The 18,165-nt window shown below is 46.4% G+C and overlaps 2 protein-coding genes across 3 annotated transcripts; one reads left to right on the top strand and one right to left on the bottom strand.

The window, feature by feature from the left end:
* Positions 1 to 415: 415 nt before the first annotated feature.
* Positions 416 to 1,516, top strand: LOC122616910 (larval cuticle protein 1). Its single transcript, XM_043792500.1, has 3 exons — positions 416 to 923; positions 979 to 1,045; positions 1,112 to 1,516. The coding sequence occupies exons 1-3, from the start codon at positions 907 to 909 to the stop codon at positions 1,514 to 1,516; spliced, it is 489 nt and encodes a 162-aa protein (XP_043648435.1). The 5' UTR covers positions 416 to 906.
* A 468-nt stretch (positions 1,517 to 1,984) lies between these two features.
* Positions 1,985 to 17,273, bottom strand: LOC122617828 (ankyrin repeat and BTB/POZ domain-containing protein 2). Of its 2 annotated transcripts, none has more exons than XM_043793836.1 (7): positions 17,155 to 17,273; positions 6,994 to 8,544; positions 6,068 to 6,674; positions 3,638 to 4,406; positions 2,816 to 3,179; positions 2,290 to 2,617; positions 1,985 to 2,227 (listed from the first exon to the last, which is right to left on the bottom strand). In XM_043793836.1, the coding sequence occupies exons 1-7, from the start codon at positions 17,271 to 17,273 to the stop codon at positions 1,985 to 1,987; spliced, it is 3,981 nt and encodes a 1,326-aa protein (XP_043649771.1). The 2 variants fall into 2 exon arrangements, with proteins under 2 accessions (XP_043649771.1, XP_043649770.1); XM_043793835.1 differs by lacking the exon at positions 17,155 to 17,273 and adding an exon at positions 10,334 to 11,124.
* Positions 17,274 to 18,165: the final 892 nt, after the last annotated feature.

Below are 18,165 nucleotides of genomic sequence, written 5' to 3'. Positions count from 1 at the left end.
CGGGCATTTTCGACATTGCTGTTGCACTGCAAATGTATCGAACATTAAATGTAAAATTTATTGTTGCATAAACAGAATGCCAGGAATCGGACCGCATCCAAATCGAACGATGCGTATGTGGCACCTTTAAGTATTCTGCCCCTGCTCATCCACACATCCACCCATCCCACCTCCATCCCCATCCCCATCCCATTACCGTCCCCTTGTCCATCTCCATCATATGGGGCCCCCAGCATCTACATCTTCATCTGACCGGCTGGAAGGCACATAGTATGGTCGGCTGCAGAGCATGGAGGATTCAGTGCCGCCTCATGCCCAGTGGCCAAAAATAACATCAATGGGGGCAAAGCGCGGCGACGGACGCCGTGTGTTTGCTTTGTTTATAGTTTTCGTGTAAACAATTGGCAGCGGAAAATCGACTTCCCGGCGTGTTGGCGTTCGAGAAAAAACGGATCTGGAAAATGCCCAAAAGCAGCTGGAACTCAAACATTGTAATGAAAAGTGGCCAGGGCAACGAAATAGTACCAAAAATTAAGCACATGTGGAGGAAATAATCTAAATTTCAGAAATAGTTTCTTTACTTTATATTGCAATGTAAAAGAGAATATTTTTGGTAATCGTATTTATTGAATGCAAAACATCTTAAACTTCATTTCGAGATCTCCCGAATTCGTATTGTACCCCTTTGAATGTAACCATTACAGAGATGAGTAAGTGAGACCCTGATCCGGGGTCGAACATAAATTAGGAACCTCAAATTGCAGGCCGAGATTCGAAATTGCAGTGGGAGATGGCAGATGGGCTTGGGCAAGAAGCTCGCTCTTTAATTAATTCTTAGAACGGGTTTCAAGTAAATACCCCTGGACCCATATTGTACATATGGTGTGTATGTAAGCGAGTGTCTGGATGCTGGACAATAACCGGTAAGCAAGACGACCAGCAATTCCAATTCCACTTCATTTTTGGCTATATAAATAGCTGTCTTTCCTTACTCACAATCAATTCAAAGTCAGCTTCCCATCCAGACAGCAGCATGTTCAAGATTGTAAGTATAGCGCCACCGAGAGACAATTACTCCAAGGACTAGCCCATTCCCAAACCATTTTTCCAGATCATCGTCTTCCTGGCCCTTTCCATGGCCGTCGTTCTGAGTGCTCCGGTGGAGCACGGCTCATCCACCACCCAGCCACCGGTGGCAATTCTCGAATCATCTCACGAAAAGCACGAGGACGGATCGTATACCTTCTCCTACCTCGGCGAGGATGGCACCCACAGACAGGAGGAGGCCGTGGTCAGGAACCAGGGCACTGAGAACGAGTACCTGGAGATCAGCGGCTCCTACTCTTACTTCGATGCCAATGGGCAGGAGGTGACCGTCAACTACAAGGCCGATGACCACGGATTTGTGCCCGAGGGCGGAGCAATCCTACCCCAGATTTCGCTGGCCGCCAAGCAGGTCAGCGAACAGGTGTCCCAGCCAGATCTTGATTACGATAAGCCTCCTAAGGTCCAATAAACAAGGACCTGATATAGAATCTAGTTGGTTTTGTTCTGGTATTTAGAAGAAACATTGGTATATAATTGCGAAGATCTCGGGATCTTCGGTGACGTAATCTCATATACTACATATGTACATATATGTATGTCCATTATAAATATCGGCTTAAAGGTGATTTACCTTTGGAGTGCTGCCTCCATCCAAATGAAAATATTGTTAGATATAATTTTACTTCCTTCATTTAATGCAGAAACAATTTCAACTACCAATAATAGCTAGAGAACCGCCTGCTCGGCCATCCTGGGGTTCGTATAGGTTAACAGTGCGCTGAACAACTTGAAAATACAAAAATACATCTAGGAAGGGGGAAAGGACGTCGGGGCGGGCAGGGGAACTATTATAATACATAAAAGCTCAGAGATTAAATTAAAAACAATGCAATAAATAAGAATTCGATTCCGTCAAGTAAGTGGGAGCAGAGCTCCTTCACTTTTTCACGGGCGTGACCGGGGGCGATCGGTAGGAGTTGACCAGACCACCACCCGAATTGGGCTTGCGGGCCTTTAAGCGATTCTGAAGCGTCTGCAGCAGTCCGGCGAGCACGTCGTGGTTGGGGATCTTCTTGGCGAACAGGAGACGCTTCACGGAGTCGTCGTAGGTGAGCAGGGCCACCATATTCTGGAGGAGGAAGCACTGGCAGAACTCCAGCAACCGATTGGCATTGTAGACCTGGAAAAGCAAACCATTCAGGATCACCGCCAAATACCAATCTATACCATTAGCAATCCCACCTTGGCGTGAATGTACATCGCCACCACATTGTCCACATCGACCATTTCCGAGCAGCGTGCCTCCGTGTAGCGCAGCAATCCCTCCAGCTGGAAGAAGCTTGCCGCCGCCATCAGCTCCAGCACATCGCCGTGGGCCACGTCCAGGGAGCTGCAGCCGCCGCAGTAGAGGAACTGCATCACCAGCTGGAAGATGTGGTAGCGTATGTCGTTGATCTGCACCGTGGGCGTGGAACTGCCCTCACTCAGTTTGGAGCTCAGCATGCTTTGGAAGCGAGGCGATGCGGTGACCAGGACGATCTTGTGTCCGTAGAAGATCTTGCCCTCCACTCTGCAATTCAAAGTTCAAAGGTTTTGTATGGAACTTGGATTGTTTAGAGCTATCAAAAGTAGGGGATGGTATTACACCTATCTCCAGATAGACATTGTACTATAAGTATTATTTTAAAATCAAATATTATTAAATGAATGTTTAACAGTTGACCCACTTGAACTTGAATAAGTTTTGTTAAATTTAAGCCACACCCACCTGAAGGTCACGTCGCTTAGTTCCGGATTGTTAACGAACTTGGGATCGATGCGGGACCCCTGGACGGGCTGCATCGGCGGTTGTTCCTTCACCGGAGGCAATGTCTCCCAGCCGAAACAGGTGGCAAAGATGTCCGCCAGGAGGAGGGTGGTGCCCTCGTTCTTGTTCCGGAAAATGTTGAACAGCAGCGGGAGGCACTCGCTCACAAACTGGGCACTGTAGTCGTCGGGACACACTTGCAGGAAGTCTTGGAGCAACTGGTCTATGACCGCGTCCAGTCGCAAGTCGTGGGCCGCCGATAGGGCGTGCATCCAGCAATGGAGGGTCCATGGAACCCCCAGTTTCCGCAGCTCAATGGTTATATCTGGAAAAAAGGAACCGGAGCGCCATTATTTGTATGCCAGTACGCAATAATTGTATATATCTGCTAAACAATAATTTATTCCTCGTGAACACAGAAAAAAGCAAACACCTAGTAAGCAAAACTGTTTTAACGTATCTTGACGTAGCTTGATTTTATTTCGTCTAATGTTCAAACAATTCTAAGCCGATCAAATGAATTTGAAAGCCATCAAAACCAGATTGAATTAATTTATCGGTCAATGGTAGCAGTTTAATTTGAATTGCAAATGGTTTCGCAATCAGCGAACTTTTCGGTTCTGGTAAATTCTGGAACTTTTGTGAATTATTTGGGGAGTAGTGAAAATATTTACTATATTTAATATATAAATAAATTAATTATTGTAAGCAAAGACTTACGCGTAACATTTTATAAAAATCATTTTTTTGAGTACATTCTAAACTTGTTCCAAGTAAACCTACCCAAATGATTATTTTCGGCACTGTGGTACATGGCCTCCTGGAGTCGCTTGATCTGCGTCTTGTTGAGCAGCGGCAGAATGTCCTCGATGTTTCCACTGGCACTGGCACTGTTTGGTCCTCCGGCTCCTCCAGGACCACTTGCTCCCCTCACTCCGCCCACATCGCCCTCGGCCAGCATCTCCTCCAGCGAGAGTACATCCCTCGTTCCAGGAGAAACGGGGTGGGTGAGCAGCTTGCGAAGGCACGATCGGTGTCCGTGGGCAGCAGCCACTGAAATGGCGCAGAAGCATCCCTTTTGCGCGGATCCTGCGAAGCACAGTGAATCCTTCTGCTGCGTGGACAAAAAGGCATTGGCACCGTGGGCCAGCAGCAATGCCACGATCTCCAGGTTTCCAGTGCCGGCTGCCAACTGAAGGGGGGTCAGGGTGCACTTCTCCTCGCTGCTCCTGGCCCCGCCCTCCACCTTACCGCCCCTTTCCAGGAGGATCCTCAGCGCCACGTAGTTGGCCCTGCTGGCGGCGAAGCTCAGAGCCGTCCAGTGCTGGGTGTCCGGCTGGATAGCCGGGTAGCCGGCGGTTCCCGCAGGGGGCACCTCTACATTCGGATCGCATCCCGCGTCCAGGAGAGCGTGCAGTGCCACTTCATCGTTTCGGATGCTTGCGATCATTAGAGCGGTCAGCCCAGCGCTGTTCTGGGTGTCGTACCGCGTGGTGGGTGGCAGTAGCTGTGCGGCCTGGGCCAACAATTCCGCCCTACCAGTCAGCAGAAGCTGCAGAAGGAATTTACATAGACGTTCGATTAAAAACCTATATGTACATATATTCTTGATCTCCGTATGAACGTCGAGATCTCAGGAACTACCAAAGCTAGAAAGTTGAGATTAAGCATACAGACTCCAGAGACATAGACGCATTCCCATGTTGCCACACCTAACGCCTACAAACCGCCCAAAACTGCTACGCCAACACTTTTGAGAAATGTTTTGATATTTATACCCGTTACTCGTAGAGTAAAAGGGTATACTAGATTCGTTGAAAAGTATGTAACAGGCAGAAGGAAGTGTTTCCGACCATATAAAGTATATATATTCTTGATCAGGATCAGTAGCCGAGTCGATCTGGCCATGTCCGTCTGTCCGTCCGTCTGTCCGTCTGTCCGTCTGTCCGTATGAACGTCGAGATCTCAGGAACTACAAAAGCTAGAAAGTTGAGAAAGTCTCCAGGGACATAGACGCAGCGCAAGTTTGTCGATTCATGTTGCACGCCCACTCTAACGCCCATAAACCGCCTAAAGGTGCCACGTCCACACTTTTGAAAAATGTTTCGATATTTTTTCATTTTTGTATTAGTCTTATAAATTCCTAACGATTTGCCAAAAAACTTTTTGCCACGCCCTCTCTAACGCCCACATACCGCCCAAAGCTGCTACGCCCACACTTTTGAAAAATGTTTTGATATTTTTTCATTTTTGTATTAGTCTTGTAAATTTCTATCGATTTGCCAAAAAAACTTTTTGCCACGCCCACTCTAACGTCCACAAAACCGCCAAAAACTGTATGTGCTGAAGACTCTCCTTCGCACTTCGAATAGCTGAGTAACGGATATCAGATAGTCGGGGAACTCGACTACAGCGTTCTCTCTTGTTTTTTATTAGTATTGTTAATTTTCTATCGATTTTCAGAAAAACTTTTTGCCACGCCCACAAACCGCCCAAAGCTTCCACGCCCACACTTTTGAAAACGGTTTTTATATTTTTTAATTTTTTGTATTATCGTACATTTTTATCGATTTGCCAAAAAACTTTTTGCCACGCCCAATCTAACGCCCACAAACCGCCAAAAACTGTCAGTGTTGAAGTCTCTCCTTGGCACTTCGAATAGCTGAGTAACGGGTATCAGATAGTCTCTCTTGTTTTTTATTAGTATTGTTAATTTTCTATCGATTTTCAGAAAAACTTTTTGCCACGCCCACAAACCGCCCAAAGCTTCCACGCCCACACTTTTGAAAACGGTTTTCATATTTTTTAATTTTTTGTATTATCGTAAATTTGTATCGATTTGCCAAAAAACTTTTTGCCACGCCCACTCTAACGCCCACAAACCGCCAAAAACTGTCAGTGTTGAAGTCTCTTTTTCGCACTTTGAATAGCTGAGTAACGGGTATCAGATAGTCGGGGAACTCGACTACAGCGTTCTCTCTTGTTTTATTTATATTTATTTTATTATTTTTTCCTATTTCTTTCAATATGCAAGAAAAATGTCAAAATTTCTTCCACTAGCTAAGTACCGAGTATCTGATAGTTGGGGAACTCGGCTATCGCATTCCCTCTTGTTAAGGTATAAATCGGGTAATACACTGTAGAAGTGTGTACATTGAATTACAGATGAGCTATTCACCGCCGTTAGAAGATTATGTTGCAGAACGCACTTACCTTGAACGCCACTCCAATGGTGGCTCGCCTGCCTAGCTCAGAGGTGTCCTCTCCGATTCCAAAACCAATCCCACTGACCACCGGGGAACTGCAGCTACTGGTTCCCGTTCCCGTACCCGTAGAGCTGACAGTGGGTGCACTGTTGAAGTGAGTCTTCTTTGTGGGCAGCTCCTCGTCGTGCGCCACCGGCCTTATGGGACAGTCCACTCCGGGAAGGAGCAATCTGGCGGCCTGCATCACGTCATCCTTGTCAATCATCATGGCATTCCGGTGCTCAGCGTGAGCTGCAGCCACCCTCAACCACTCGGCCAGTGGAGGTAGCACCACGTAGGCCCGCTCGTAGCACAACTCCTGGACGTGGTGGCCAGCGGAGGAGGTTCCGCCGCCAGGAGCAGCTGATTGAGCCTGGCCAGAATGGCAGCCCGAGGCGGCGAGAAGTTCCGTGTGCTCCAGCTGCGAGCACCGCATGAAGTAGAAAAGGGCCGCCAGAGCGGATCCGGACAGGGCGGCGGCCAACTGAAACTCCTGCTGGGTGCGAAGGGCCTTCTCTTTCAGCTCCCTTATGCTGCCCACACAGGTGGCTAGATGACCTCGAAAGTCACCGGAGCTGGTACACATGAAATAAGAAAATTATTTTTATAATTAGATAAGACACTTCATTTGCTCCCATCACTTCGCCCAACGTGTGAGGGGTAAACAAACTTGCACAATTTTCTAGTCTTTATTGTCCCTTATATTACATCGTTCATACGGACGCACGGACAGTTAGACGGACAGACGGAGGAACATGGCTAGATTGGTTCAGCTAGTGATCCAGATCAAGAATGTATATACGTTTCAACGAGTCTAATATACCCTTTTACTCTACGAGAAACTGGTACAAGAGTCTAATGAAAGCCGATGCCAAAAAGGTTGGAATTAGATACCTGGCAACAACTTGATCCAAGGAGTTGGCCCATCTGGGCAGAGCCAAGGCGCCACTGGCAACTCTTCCCGCGTTTAGATGGGCGAATGGCTGAAGCAGTCCCCAAACATCCCCGGAACTGGCAATACTTTGATCCAAAGCGGCCGCCGTGCTCCCGTTGCACTGGAGGGTAATCTCCTCCAGCAGATTCTCGATACCGGCGCACAGATACACGGCGGCGTACTCGTGGATAAATTTGCCCAGCCTGGCGTCCGTCATCCAGCGATAAAAGCGCCCCACGGACAATTGGATGCCCGCCCGTGCGGACTTGCTCTGCTTCAGTGCGCTCTCTCCGGGAACCGCAAACATGGCGGCGGACCTGAGGCACGCCTTCGTGCAAGAGTCCGCCAGCGAGGAGCTGAGCACCACACGCAGGGCTCCGACCACCTCCTGCTTAGAGCAGAGACCCACTCCGGCCGAGAATCGTTGGATCTCGCGGGCGATCCTCACCAGCGCCCGCTGCAGCAGATAGCCGAGGCGGGAAACCGCCTCTACGGCCAGGTGCTCAGCCTGCTGCTGGCAGCGTCCGTTCCGCAGAACCTTCAGGATGCATTGCTGGCTCCACGGCGGATGTTGCAGCTCCACTAGCCGGTTGTGCGAGTCCACCCACACGAATTCGTCAGCACTGGTGCTGGTCACCACCGTCTCCAGCGAAGAGTATCTGCCCAGGCGACGAGCGGGCTCAGAGCTCTCCGATCCGGCGCTTAGGCTGCTGTAGGTGCTGCTGCTGGTTTGGGAGCGCAGTGTGAGCATGGCCAGCTTGATGTCTTCCAGTCCGGTGCCGCTCCACGGAGCTTTTCCGCCTGGCATGATTCCACGATGCCGCCGCGATCGGGTGCTCCTGTTGGTGACTCCCGCCGCCAGGCGATCCTCGGGTAACGGACCCAAGGTCATGCCCCCCGCGGGCGAGGAGCTGTGGCCACCGGTATCCGACATGCTGGCGTGTCCCGAACTGCGGTTCTCGTCCGAAGAACTGTGGCACTCCTGCACCCGCTGCAGCGCCCGGAACTGGTCATGCTGGTGGATCCTGGGCGGCGTGGGATTTCCGGCTGTAGTGGGTATGCCCAAAGTATGTCTGCTGGGCGAGACCTGGCTCTGGCTCAGGCTCCCACTCAGTTGCGGTGGCTGCGACTTTACGGGCGTACTCTGCACCGTGAGTCGCGCCGGACCAGCCACTGCCCTCTGTGGAATCAGCGCCTTTGAGGCGGTCAGTGGTGACGGCATCTTGCAGGACGAGTTCGCCTGTCCGCCACTGCAGGACGAGGATGAGGCCACCATCTTGAGGGGCAGCCCCTTGTTCGGCTGCTGAGCCAGCTCCTTGAACACTCTAGGAGCCGGAGTGGCCATGGCCACCGACAATCCTTTTTGAGACGACAGCGGCGTCTGCGAGGGGGGTAGCTGGTTCTGCACCTGATGCGGCGACTGCATCTGCGGCGGGGGCACTGGCGGCAGGCCTGTCACTTGGCTGGGAGGCTGGTGCTGGCCAAAGTTGGGCGGCAAGTTCCCAGTGGGTCTGGAAGGAGTTAACAAAATAATGTTAGTGGTGTGCCATCAATTGGTGTTGATGATGGTTACTCATAGTTAGAGGACGGATTCTAGAGGATTCATACATCAAAAACATTAAGATTATTGTGAATAATTATCTCTGCTTAAGTAAAGTGTAAAATAACTAAGACATAAAACATCAAAAAGGGTTTTAATTCTCATGGAAAACGGCAAAGGCCTCCCAATTAAAGGACTACCTGTATCCACAAAACCAAAAGTAAATCCATGGCTAAGCTTTTGAATTAAAGCCGACCCATATTCAGCTCCATAAATGATGCAACTCATTAAAATTCCCTAGAAAGCAGAAAGAATGCCAGCCAAATTAAACAATGGATTTTACTAACGGGCAGCGAGAAAGATATGTCACACTGCCGCTAATCTCTGTCAACACAGTTTTGACTATCTTCTAGTTAGCCACGAGCCCAACTTCACACCTGATTAGTGCCGTAGTCGCAGTAGGAAAACTGGAACGTAGTAATTAACTGTGTATAGATATGTATGTGAAGTTGTTCATAGTCGAGTACTTGGTCGATTGAAGAACTTAAAAATGTTTATGACCCACGAATTGATCAATATATTACAAGCGCAGCGTTCTCTACGAATTAAGTAATATTATGAAGAAGCAGACAAAATGTTAACACCGCATGACTGGAGTCTTAAAGTGGGTTGATCTTCGTCTCCACGATTCGTTCTCACATTTCTTTTGGCGTTTATGACCATCATCTTCTAACTGGGTTGCCAAGTTCAAATACAAAGCGATATTAAAAGCCAGTTACGATTTTTCATTTGCATGCGAAAAAGTCTTTTGATTTTTCATTCTTTTTGGGCATCGTTATCATTCAAATTTTGCCCATCCCTTTGACAATCTATGCTGTAACTTTAGTTCTGATTGACCTAAATTTTAAATGCTGAGATCTTTATTGTCTTTTTGACAATATTTCATTAATACAGAAATTTAAGATCTAAACAATGTTCTGTGCTAAATACGATTTATGAGTGCTGCTTTGAATTTCTTCTGAGTACTGTTATAATGATCTTATTCTGAACTTGAATATTTATTGGTCTTTAGTCCCCGAGCACTGACCTTTGGTTTTCTGTTTGCTTAAATATTTGCCTTGTTTGTTTATCGATTTAGTATTATATTAGAAGCAAGAAGCTAAAAATTATTTAAGAGCTAGTGCTATTTTAAAAATGTTATGGCATTTTTTGCAGTGCAACCCGTTTTATTTAAGAGTAGTTTAATTTCCCACAGAACTGATCCATTTGCAAAAACTCATCTATGGAGCTATAACGACCAACCTTTACGATCTGTATCTAAATTATACGAGATATATACAACATCTGTTCAACATTCAAAGTTAATTTGTTTCCGATAATCATTCTTTTACTGGGTTTTGCACTCATAGAGTAAGAGGATGTACTAGACTCGTTCATTAGTATGTTACCGGTAAAAGAAAGCGTTCTCGATTGCGAAAAGCATATATATTTTGGATCAGGATCACTATCCGAGTCGATCTGGCCAAGTCCCTCTGTAGGTCCGTCTGGTGTCCGCATGAACGTCGGGACTCGGACTCCCAATCGACGTTACTTTCCTTTTTGCCAATCAAAAGGCCACCCAATTCTACGCCCAGACGAAATCCCTTTTCCCCGACTTTCACAAAAGAATTGCAGCAGTGCAACATGAATAGAAATGTAAAATGGAATTGGGGAGCAGAAAATAATTCATAATAGCTTAAGATCTGAAGAGTTCCTAGTACCGTTTCGCTGCCCTCCGCCACTCCTGGACGTAGCTCCAGTCGCACGAGTCGGTCTCCGCCTCATCTTGGCCAGGGTCGTCGCCATCATCATCCGCATTACCATCGTCATTATCACCGACGGCTGCATCGGACTCGGATTTCGTTGGACCCACAACGGCCAGAGTGGGTTTTGCCACCGTTTCCACCAGCGCACTGGCTCGCCGGTAATTGCCTTCAATTCTGATATTAATTACGCCGTTCTGCACGCTCTCAATGTAGGGCGGCAGTTCGTCAGTCGCTGGCGGGGCAGTCTCCGGTTTCCCCGCCACCTGCTGCACCTGCTGCACCTTCTTCCCCTTTTCCACTGCCGGTCGGCCCTCCTCCGCCACGCTGGTCTTCAGTTTCTGGGACATCTCTTGCAGCAGCTGCGAGTGGAGTTCCTTGGGCGAGGGCAGCGGCGATTGCTGGCCACCGCGGTGGATGGAGTCGCCGAAGTAGATGACCACTTTGTGGTTGGGCTTCTTCGTCCGCGGGGAATCCTCCGTCGCCCAGTCCGGCAGCTCCTCGATGGGCGTGGGCGAGGGCGTCTGCGGAGGGCGTGGCACCGGCATCTGCTGGGCCAGCATTTCGCTGTTCCTCAGCGATTGTGGCTGGAAGTTCTTAAGGGAGATGCCGCGGCGTCGCAGGATGAAGTTGTCGTTCAGCATCCTGCTGAACAAAGTGGGCGGTGAAGGAGCAACCTTCTTGCCACTGGGATTGTATCCTCGTAACTCGCGACACAGGCTGCAGGTGCAATCTTTGGTGCAATACATGTTGCTTTTAGTTTCGCTTTGGTTTCATTTCAGATACTTTGTCAGAGAATTACCCCTTTCGGGAAAACTTATTACATTATTTTAATGAATTTAATATGTTTTGTAGTGTATTTGCATGTTATTTTTACAAATTTCTTTTAACGGAAATATAAATAATTCTGGAAATATCTTCAGATGGTTTTGGTAGCAGAAACACTTAACTTCTTCACTTATGCGTTACTAATTGGGATCTCTTAGGCACAACTGCTTTTTCTTCAGCACAAAACTATGTTATTTTCTACATTTCAATAGTTTTTTAATATTTCAAAAAATTTCTTTGAGCACAGTTAGCTTTTTCTTCTCCCAGCCTCATGTTTTCCATTTCACTGTCGCACTGGTAACAATGGTAATTATGCAAATTATAAACTGTCCCAGCCTTTTGGTGTTCATCCATCCGCGGCCGAAACTTCGAATCCAAAGCTATGTGCCCGAAATCCGGACCCGCCGACTGTCAAAAACCGTTCGCTCCCGTCTGGTACTGAAGCTCGACTGAATTGGAAGCTCGGATTCGGTCTGAGCCCCAGCTGCTGCGCCGGCGCAGAAGTCGACTGCGCTGCTTAGTCATTGTCGGCGGCGGTATCTGTTTTTCCTCATTTTCACAGCGCGTTTTGGGCCCCCGGGGATCGGGGTTGCAGGGTTCCGGGGATGAGGCCACCTTGCATGGAGGGTCTTCGGCTCTATCGGCTTGGGTAATTTTTCCATTTGCTTCTCAGCTGTGTGACCAAAACAATGGGTCTGCATCAACATTTGACATCCACAGCCGCCAGCCGCCAGCGGCGCAGAAACAACCTCCACATCAGCTACATCAGCCAGCTTTGGGGGCTCACTTTGGACGCCGAGCGATGTACTAGATGTACTGGAGCAGTGTCAGTGAGTTTTCTTTTTCATTTACCCGCTTGCCTCTTGTTGCTGCTTTTCTGATTTTCAAAAAATCAAAATCACTGCGATCGGCGGCAGAGATGCTCAGCGGTGAAATTTTCAACGGGAGAATGGAAAATTGGCAAACGCAGTGTACTGCTTGTATCTTCAAGAAACTGAAGTTGAAGATACAGCTTATATGAGTCCTTATAAATATCATTTTAGTTGTCAAGTTAGATAAACAGAACTTAAGTATTGAATATCAACCCTTTAAGCTTTTAATCACAGTTTTTACTCCAGCAGTTAAAAGATCACATACTACCCGCGGAAACCCCATGCCATCTCTAGCGAAGTGACTGGCCAAAGTGGCTACCAACTCTGGTGGCGAGCCCTGCTCTGAATTTAATTATGTATAACTGTTCGGCGGGGCCAAGGGAGCATAGCACCTCAGCTCCACAGCACACAGCACCACCCAGCACACGAAGGTTATACAATCCAGCACTTATCAGATCGTTTTGCCATCTTCCTTCCAGCACGGGATTGCCCGCTTGAAGTCTGCTTCCCAGCTTCCCAGCTTCCAAGATAGTAAAATCAGCCAGGTTCTGAGCTCAAAGCTCTGAGGTCTGAGATCCGAGCATGGGCAGACGTGCGTAGGCTTCGAGATACATCTACAAGATACATCTCATGTGTGGAGCAAATAAATTGCCGAGCGTAACCTGCTCCTAATGATTTATACAAGCCCAGGCACGCTGACTTAACGGTTTCTTGGGGTTAGCCTTTTGTTTTTCCGATACGAAACCATGATTTCGACCGCCGCTAGAAGCTTCTCTTTTGTGGATGAAGAATGGAATGGTAAATGGGAGCGGTCCGAAGCCACAGACCCAAATATAATCCCATTCACAACCACTGACATACGCGCATGGCAATTGCAATTAGAAAGCCTCGGTCGTATGATCCAAATACCGAAATCCCCGAATGAAAATCGGGCATTGAACGCCCACGTAATACGGAAAACCGAAACAAATGCTCTATGAATCTTTCTACGGTCCGATTACACAATAACTTTCTTCAGTGGCCGCCGGCTGTTTGGGTTTCTAAGCCAGGTGGATTATTAAAAATATTACTCTCTGAGCAATTTTCGCATTAAAAAGTTTAATTTCGGAAAAGTAATGACAGGCCATAAATATGCTTACGCCCATTAGGCGGAGCTTTATACGCCGCACTAAAAAGACCCCCAAAATAAAAAAACGGCACAGAAACACAAAGACTACACCAAAAGGTTTAATGTAATATTCGCGTGTTTATAAAACAACTTGGCCGCGAAGGAGAAAAAGACCGAAAACGGCTGGAAAAACTGGACAAAGGCGGCAAATGCAACTCACCAGAAAGTAGAGAGGAGGAATATGGCCCAGCCCCACCCGTTAGTATCGGAGATGTATATACATATATCCAGCATATATCTGTGTCACCCGACTAATGAGGTTTGAGGAACTTTCGTTTTTCATGCCTGACAGTATTAGACAGGAAATGGTTTTCGGTTTTTGGTTTTCTGTTTTCGGCTTAGATTGTAGATCATTAGAACCAGGACTTCCAGCGAGACCATTAATAATCTTTACCTCGCAAAAATATCTGCGAGTTGTGGGACGGAAAAAAGGCGAAGCAAGGTTAGCCGAATATATTAAAGCCTCAAGGCAAGCCCAAACACTCAAACCAGATACTTGCTGTTAGAGGATTTTAATTTCACTTGTTTTCCCCATTTCCCCTTGGAAGATTTACCAAAATGTGATTGACATGGATTGCTCAAGCCTAACTTCTTTTGGGCTGAGTCATGTTTTCGATCGGCCTGAGAAAAGTGGGAATTACGAAATTTTGGATTTATAGAAAAGTTATTGGAGAGCTAAGAAACTATTGAATAAACTTTGAGTCTCTCACCGTAAGCTGTCAGTTAGAGAACTAACCGAGTTACCACTTGGGCAGTATTTCAGCTATTAAGTCAAGGATAATAATGCCATATTCGCTGGGAATTATACACCACAGCCCAATCCATCCCGGTTAGTTTACACTCCGCACCTGTGTGTCTTCCAAATGATATACTCAAGACGCGCAATGGTATCCCGACACCATCAGTGACATGGCAATTGGCTGTAACTGTTATGAAACCCCAACATCTGACAAATTGCTACCTTCTCCGAGTGCTTTCGGCCCTATCATATCATCGCATCTACCTGATTAGAGTTTAATATGCTACGACTACTGTGGGTATTTCCGCATTCAACCACATCCCCAACGCCAATTGAAGAAGCTGCGAAGTGGCAGATGATGATGAGGCTGCAGATGAAGATGAAGATGGAGATGGAGATGTACCGACTGACTTTGCTTCCGTTTGAAAACAGGGTCTTCCTCGACGGCAGCTTCCCCGACTTAATTGGCCGCCTGTCCATCCAGATCTATCAACAGGCTGCTCTAATTCCGAAAACAGCTGACGCCCCCAAAAATCTCCCACACTTTCGCAGCCCAAATTTTCTCTGATCTCTTGGTATTTGCGGCTTTCGGCTGCGGCGAGTTTGTTTTGATGGCGATTACTTAGTTAGCCAAGTAGGTATTTTTTGACAAACGCCGCGGAGTATCTCACAGATACCCGTATCTTTATCTGTATCTGTACCTGTGGCCGTAAAGAAAGTCGCGGAAAGGTAAAAGGTAACAACATTTTCACTTGCCCCACGTCGTCGCATTATTTCTTGTGCCAGCTTTAATGCTGCGTTCGAATTACCTCCGAATTGAAGATGCCACGGCGATAGGGCCACAGGTACTACGATTCGGAGATCGGGGAAGGTGGGAGTCCCAGTAAGTGTATCAAGTTTGTTGCCCTCGCAGATGGGTCTGCCCTCCGCGTGTCCATTGTCATTGACTTTGTTGGCTACAAATTGTTGCTGCTGCTTCTGCTGCTTCGCTGCAGCAATTGTAGCGAATTTTTCATACATTTTTCCTATTTTAGTTCGTTAGCTATTATTATTTTATTCCCCGTATTGTTGGGCCCTGCTAATTATTCACAATTTGTGATTTTCACTTTCGTTTGTTGTGTGAAATACACCGACTGTCATTTGTTTGTTGTTACTCGCATTTCGGACTTTTAATTGCCAGAAAGAGAGAAGCGCGCCACAATAAAGTTTCGTAAATGCCAGTCATATTTCAGTTTCCTGGAGGGCGGCCAGATTTCGATCGGCAATTGTCTGACTCCGCCATCCGATTTCTCAATCGAGCTTGAACTTTGCGAGGAAAGAGCTAAAACCTTCAGCCGCAGCCTCGTCTGTATCTATCTTTATTTGTATCTGTGTCCGTAGCTCTAAATGTATCTCAAGCTCAGCTCTAGTCTTGTTTTAATTGAATTAGTCTTGTCTGACTGGGCCGGCCCGCATTTGATAATTATTCATCTCTACCTGAGTAGATGGGGTCGTAAAGCAGGCCCATCTACTTTTTGTGGCACACATCCGGGGCAATCTTCTGCTGTCGGAGAACTGCAGAGATCTGGCACTAATATTTTCCAAATTAACCTTGACCGGCTTCACAATGCGAAAACGAATCGCAGACGGATCGTTCCCGTTTGGCCCAGCGACCAAGAAGCCACGATCGTAGGAAACACACAAGCAATCCATTATTATTTCCGAAAATCGTCTAGCGTCCGCTATTCTGCCCCAGCCACACACGTCTCTTTTCAACTTCTTTTCCTCGTAGTAAGCTGTTCATGTTCCACTTCCGAAAAGAAGTTGGTCTCGCGGCCGAGAATAAAAGTTTATTGTCCGTTCAACCTACACTCTTTCCCCGCCCAATAGCGCCTCACTTCACGCTGGTGTGCACAATTATGCATGCAAGTGACCAAGTCCAAAAATAGCGGCCATTGTGGGGCTGTCTGTTGGAGCTTCTAAGAGACTGGACTGGCGCTTGAAACACAATACGCAACCAGAGGGGCAAATATTTTTCGTACTCCAGCGAAGCAGAAAAATCCTTCTTGTCACAGACATCTAAAAATAGTTATACACGTGTAATAACCATAAAAGGAGTTAAATAACTAATAGCATCATCCAATCAACTTATGTAGAATTGGTAATAGAATACATTTATTTGCTCACAAATTTTGCATTTACTTTCCTGCGCAATTTCCAATTCAGTTGGAAATTAGTTTCTTGATCGGTGTACCCATTTGGATCATCATCCCCATAAATATGTCCCTAATGGTATATTTTATTCTCTTAAGAGTGGGTGCGGATTTTATGTTACAGTGTTTAAATTTAAATTTGATACGAATTTTCTTTTACTGTTTAAAATGTTGCAGTTTAGATTTTGAAATAATGCCACCTATCGGATAGCCGGTTCACCAGCTCTGCTTGAGTAAACCACAGCCAGATGGCGCATGCTGTTAAATCTTCTCAGGTTCCGTATACCAAATCTAGGTGGCGCTTAAGTGGGCACGCACGCTCTTTTCTGGACCAATCGGTATTTTACATATCTATAAAACAGCCGTAATATTTCTTACTCTAAATGCGTAGAATAAAAGTTCGTTTTATGTCGTGAATATAAATAATAAAACACAAAATTAACCGTTATTAAAATTGAAAGGTTATTTTATATGTATATTAGGGTAAAATATTCCAAATGTTTCTTTAATATGTTGTTTTATATTTACTTAATATGTTGTTTAGTATTTTATTTATCCAAGCCGAAAGCCACTGCAGCTTGTGGCTGATACCCATCCTGTAGCTTAGTTTACAAATAAAGCATACAGTGTACAATAAATAAATTTTATTTATGTTTCAAATTATTTTAACCTTGCTAAAATTATCCAATTAAATAAATTAAAACAAAGAATTTTACAAATGAGCATCTAAATTCTATCATCATTAAAGACACATGCGTTATAATCGTAATACACTAAGCACATTAAAAAAATAGGTACGGACAACCCAAGTAATTATTTAGCTTAATCCCCTAGGGCTCCAGCAGCTGAATGATTTAGAATAACAAATATTCCATATCAAAGGAGTAAATCATTGCCGGACAAGTCATATGTTCGATGCATGCATTAGCTATGTAAGTTTAGAGTTTTGAAAAATAGAAAGACCTAGGCACCGAACTCACCTTCGCGGCTTCGGCCGCAGTATCTCATGGTTGGCATCGGTTATGCAAAGTGGGCTGAGAGCCCCGGCCAGGTGTGCCACGCCCACACGCTCGGAGTCCCAATTGTGGCGAGTGGGCATGCTGTCTGCGAGTCCGAGCGTTTGGCTACCTCTTCGTCGTCTTTCCAGCCAGTCGAAGCTCAAAATTCCAGATGCTGCATTTTCCAGCTCTGCAAATTGTAAAGCAAACAAACGATTCCATTAAATAATGTAGAGAGCGAACGAGGAGAGGCGAACCATTATACTATTACAAAGGATATGAGAAAACCTAGTGGTCAAGTCCCCCTTGATTTGTTAAAAATAGTTTTATCGTCAATATTGTTAAATATATTCGTATTCTTCCGTTCCCGAGGAGCAAATATTAATGTTGTAATGAGTACGTATTTAAATAGGAAAAATTGTTAGTAGTTGTTAAGAACTTTCTTAACAGATATTATCTTTTCAGCTATATGTAAGTCTTCCTTTCCATAGTATGCCATGGTGGCTAGTTGCAAAGCAGGGGCATCCCTCCAAATAAAAGAGCCCCAGTGCAATTAGTCGCCGTCGACGTCGTTGCCACTTCCTCTGCCCATAATAATTAACGCTGCCCCTTAGCGGGCAGAGAAAGCTAGGAGAAGTAGTCTCGGGCCATTGCGTGTTTTGCGTCATTGGCATGGCAGATTGAGAGTCTGTTGATCGTCTTGCTAGTGGCCAGTTGCTCTATAAATGGTCACCGGTCTGGTTCGGCCTGGGTCTGGATCTGGCTGCGAATTTCAGTCGTCGTCAGACTGGAGCCCGTCTGATGGATCGTCGTCGTCTGGCGCAGGTGTCGATCAAGAACTTTGGAGCCACATTGGCATGCAATCAATGCCGTTCGATTTCATTTCGCTGGAAATGGTTTTTGCCTGCGTAATGTCAGACATTTTAGCACGCAGGAAAAAAGGAAAACATTTTCCTCTGCAGCAGCTGGTTCTCTTATCGTCCATTTCCCGGT

Source organism: Drosophila teissieri, chromosome 3L (assembly GCF_016746235.2).
Source record: "Drosophila teissieri strain GT53w chromosome 3L, Prin_Dtei_1.1, whole genome shotgun sequence".
Classification (NCBI taxonomy): Eukaryota; Metazoa; Arthropoda; class Insecta; order Diptera; family Drosophilidae; genus Drosophila; species Drosophila teissieri.
The sequence above is the reverse complement of the archived record's forward strand: the minus strand, read 5'-3'. Positions and strand labels throughout refer to the sequence as shown.

Excerpts from the sequence above, each read along its gene's own strand:
- LOC122616910 (XM_043792500.1), top strand. Across the intron at positions 1,046-1,111 it reads ACAGCAGCATGTTCAAGATT|ATCATCGTCTTCCTGGCCCT; the intron begins GTAAGTATAGCG and ends CCATTTTTCCAG.
- LOC122617828 (XM_043793835.1), bottom strand. The coding sequence starts at position 11,124 with ATGTATTGCACCAAAGATTGCACCTGCAGCCTGTGTCGCGAGTTACGA. Across the intron at positions 8,545-10,333 it reads TGGCGGAGGGCAGCGAAACG|ACCCACTGGGAACTTGCCGC; the intron begins GTACTAGGAACT and ends AACTCCTTCCAG. Across the intron at positions 4,407-6,067 it reads CCATTGGAGTGGCGTTCAAG|CTTCTGCTGACTGGTAGGGC; the intron begins GTAAGTGCGTTC and ends TTCCTTCTGCAG.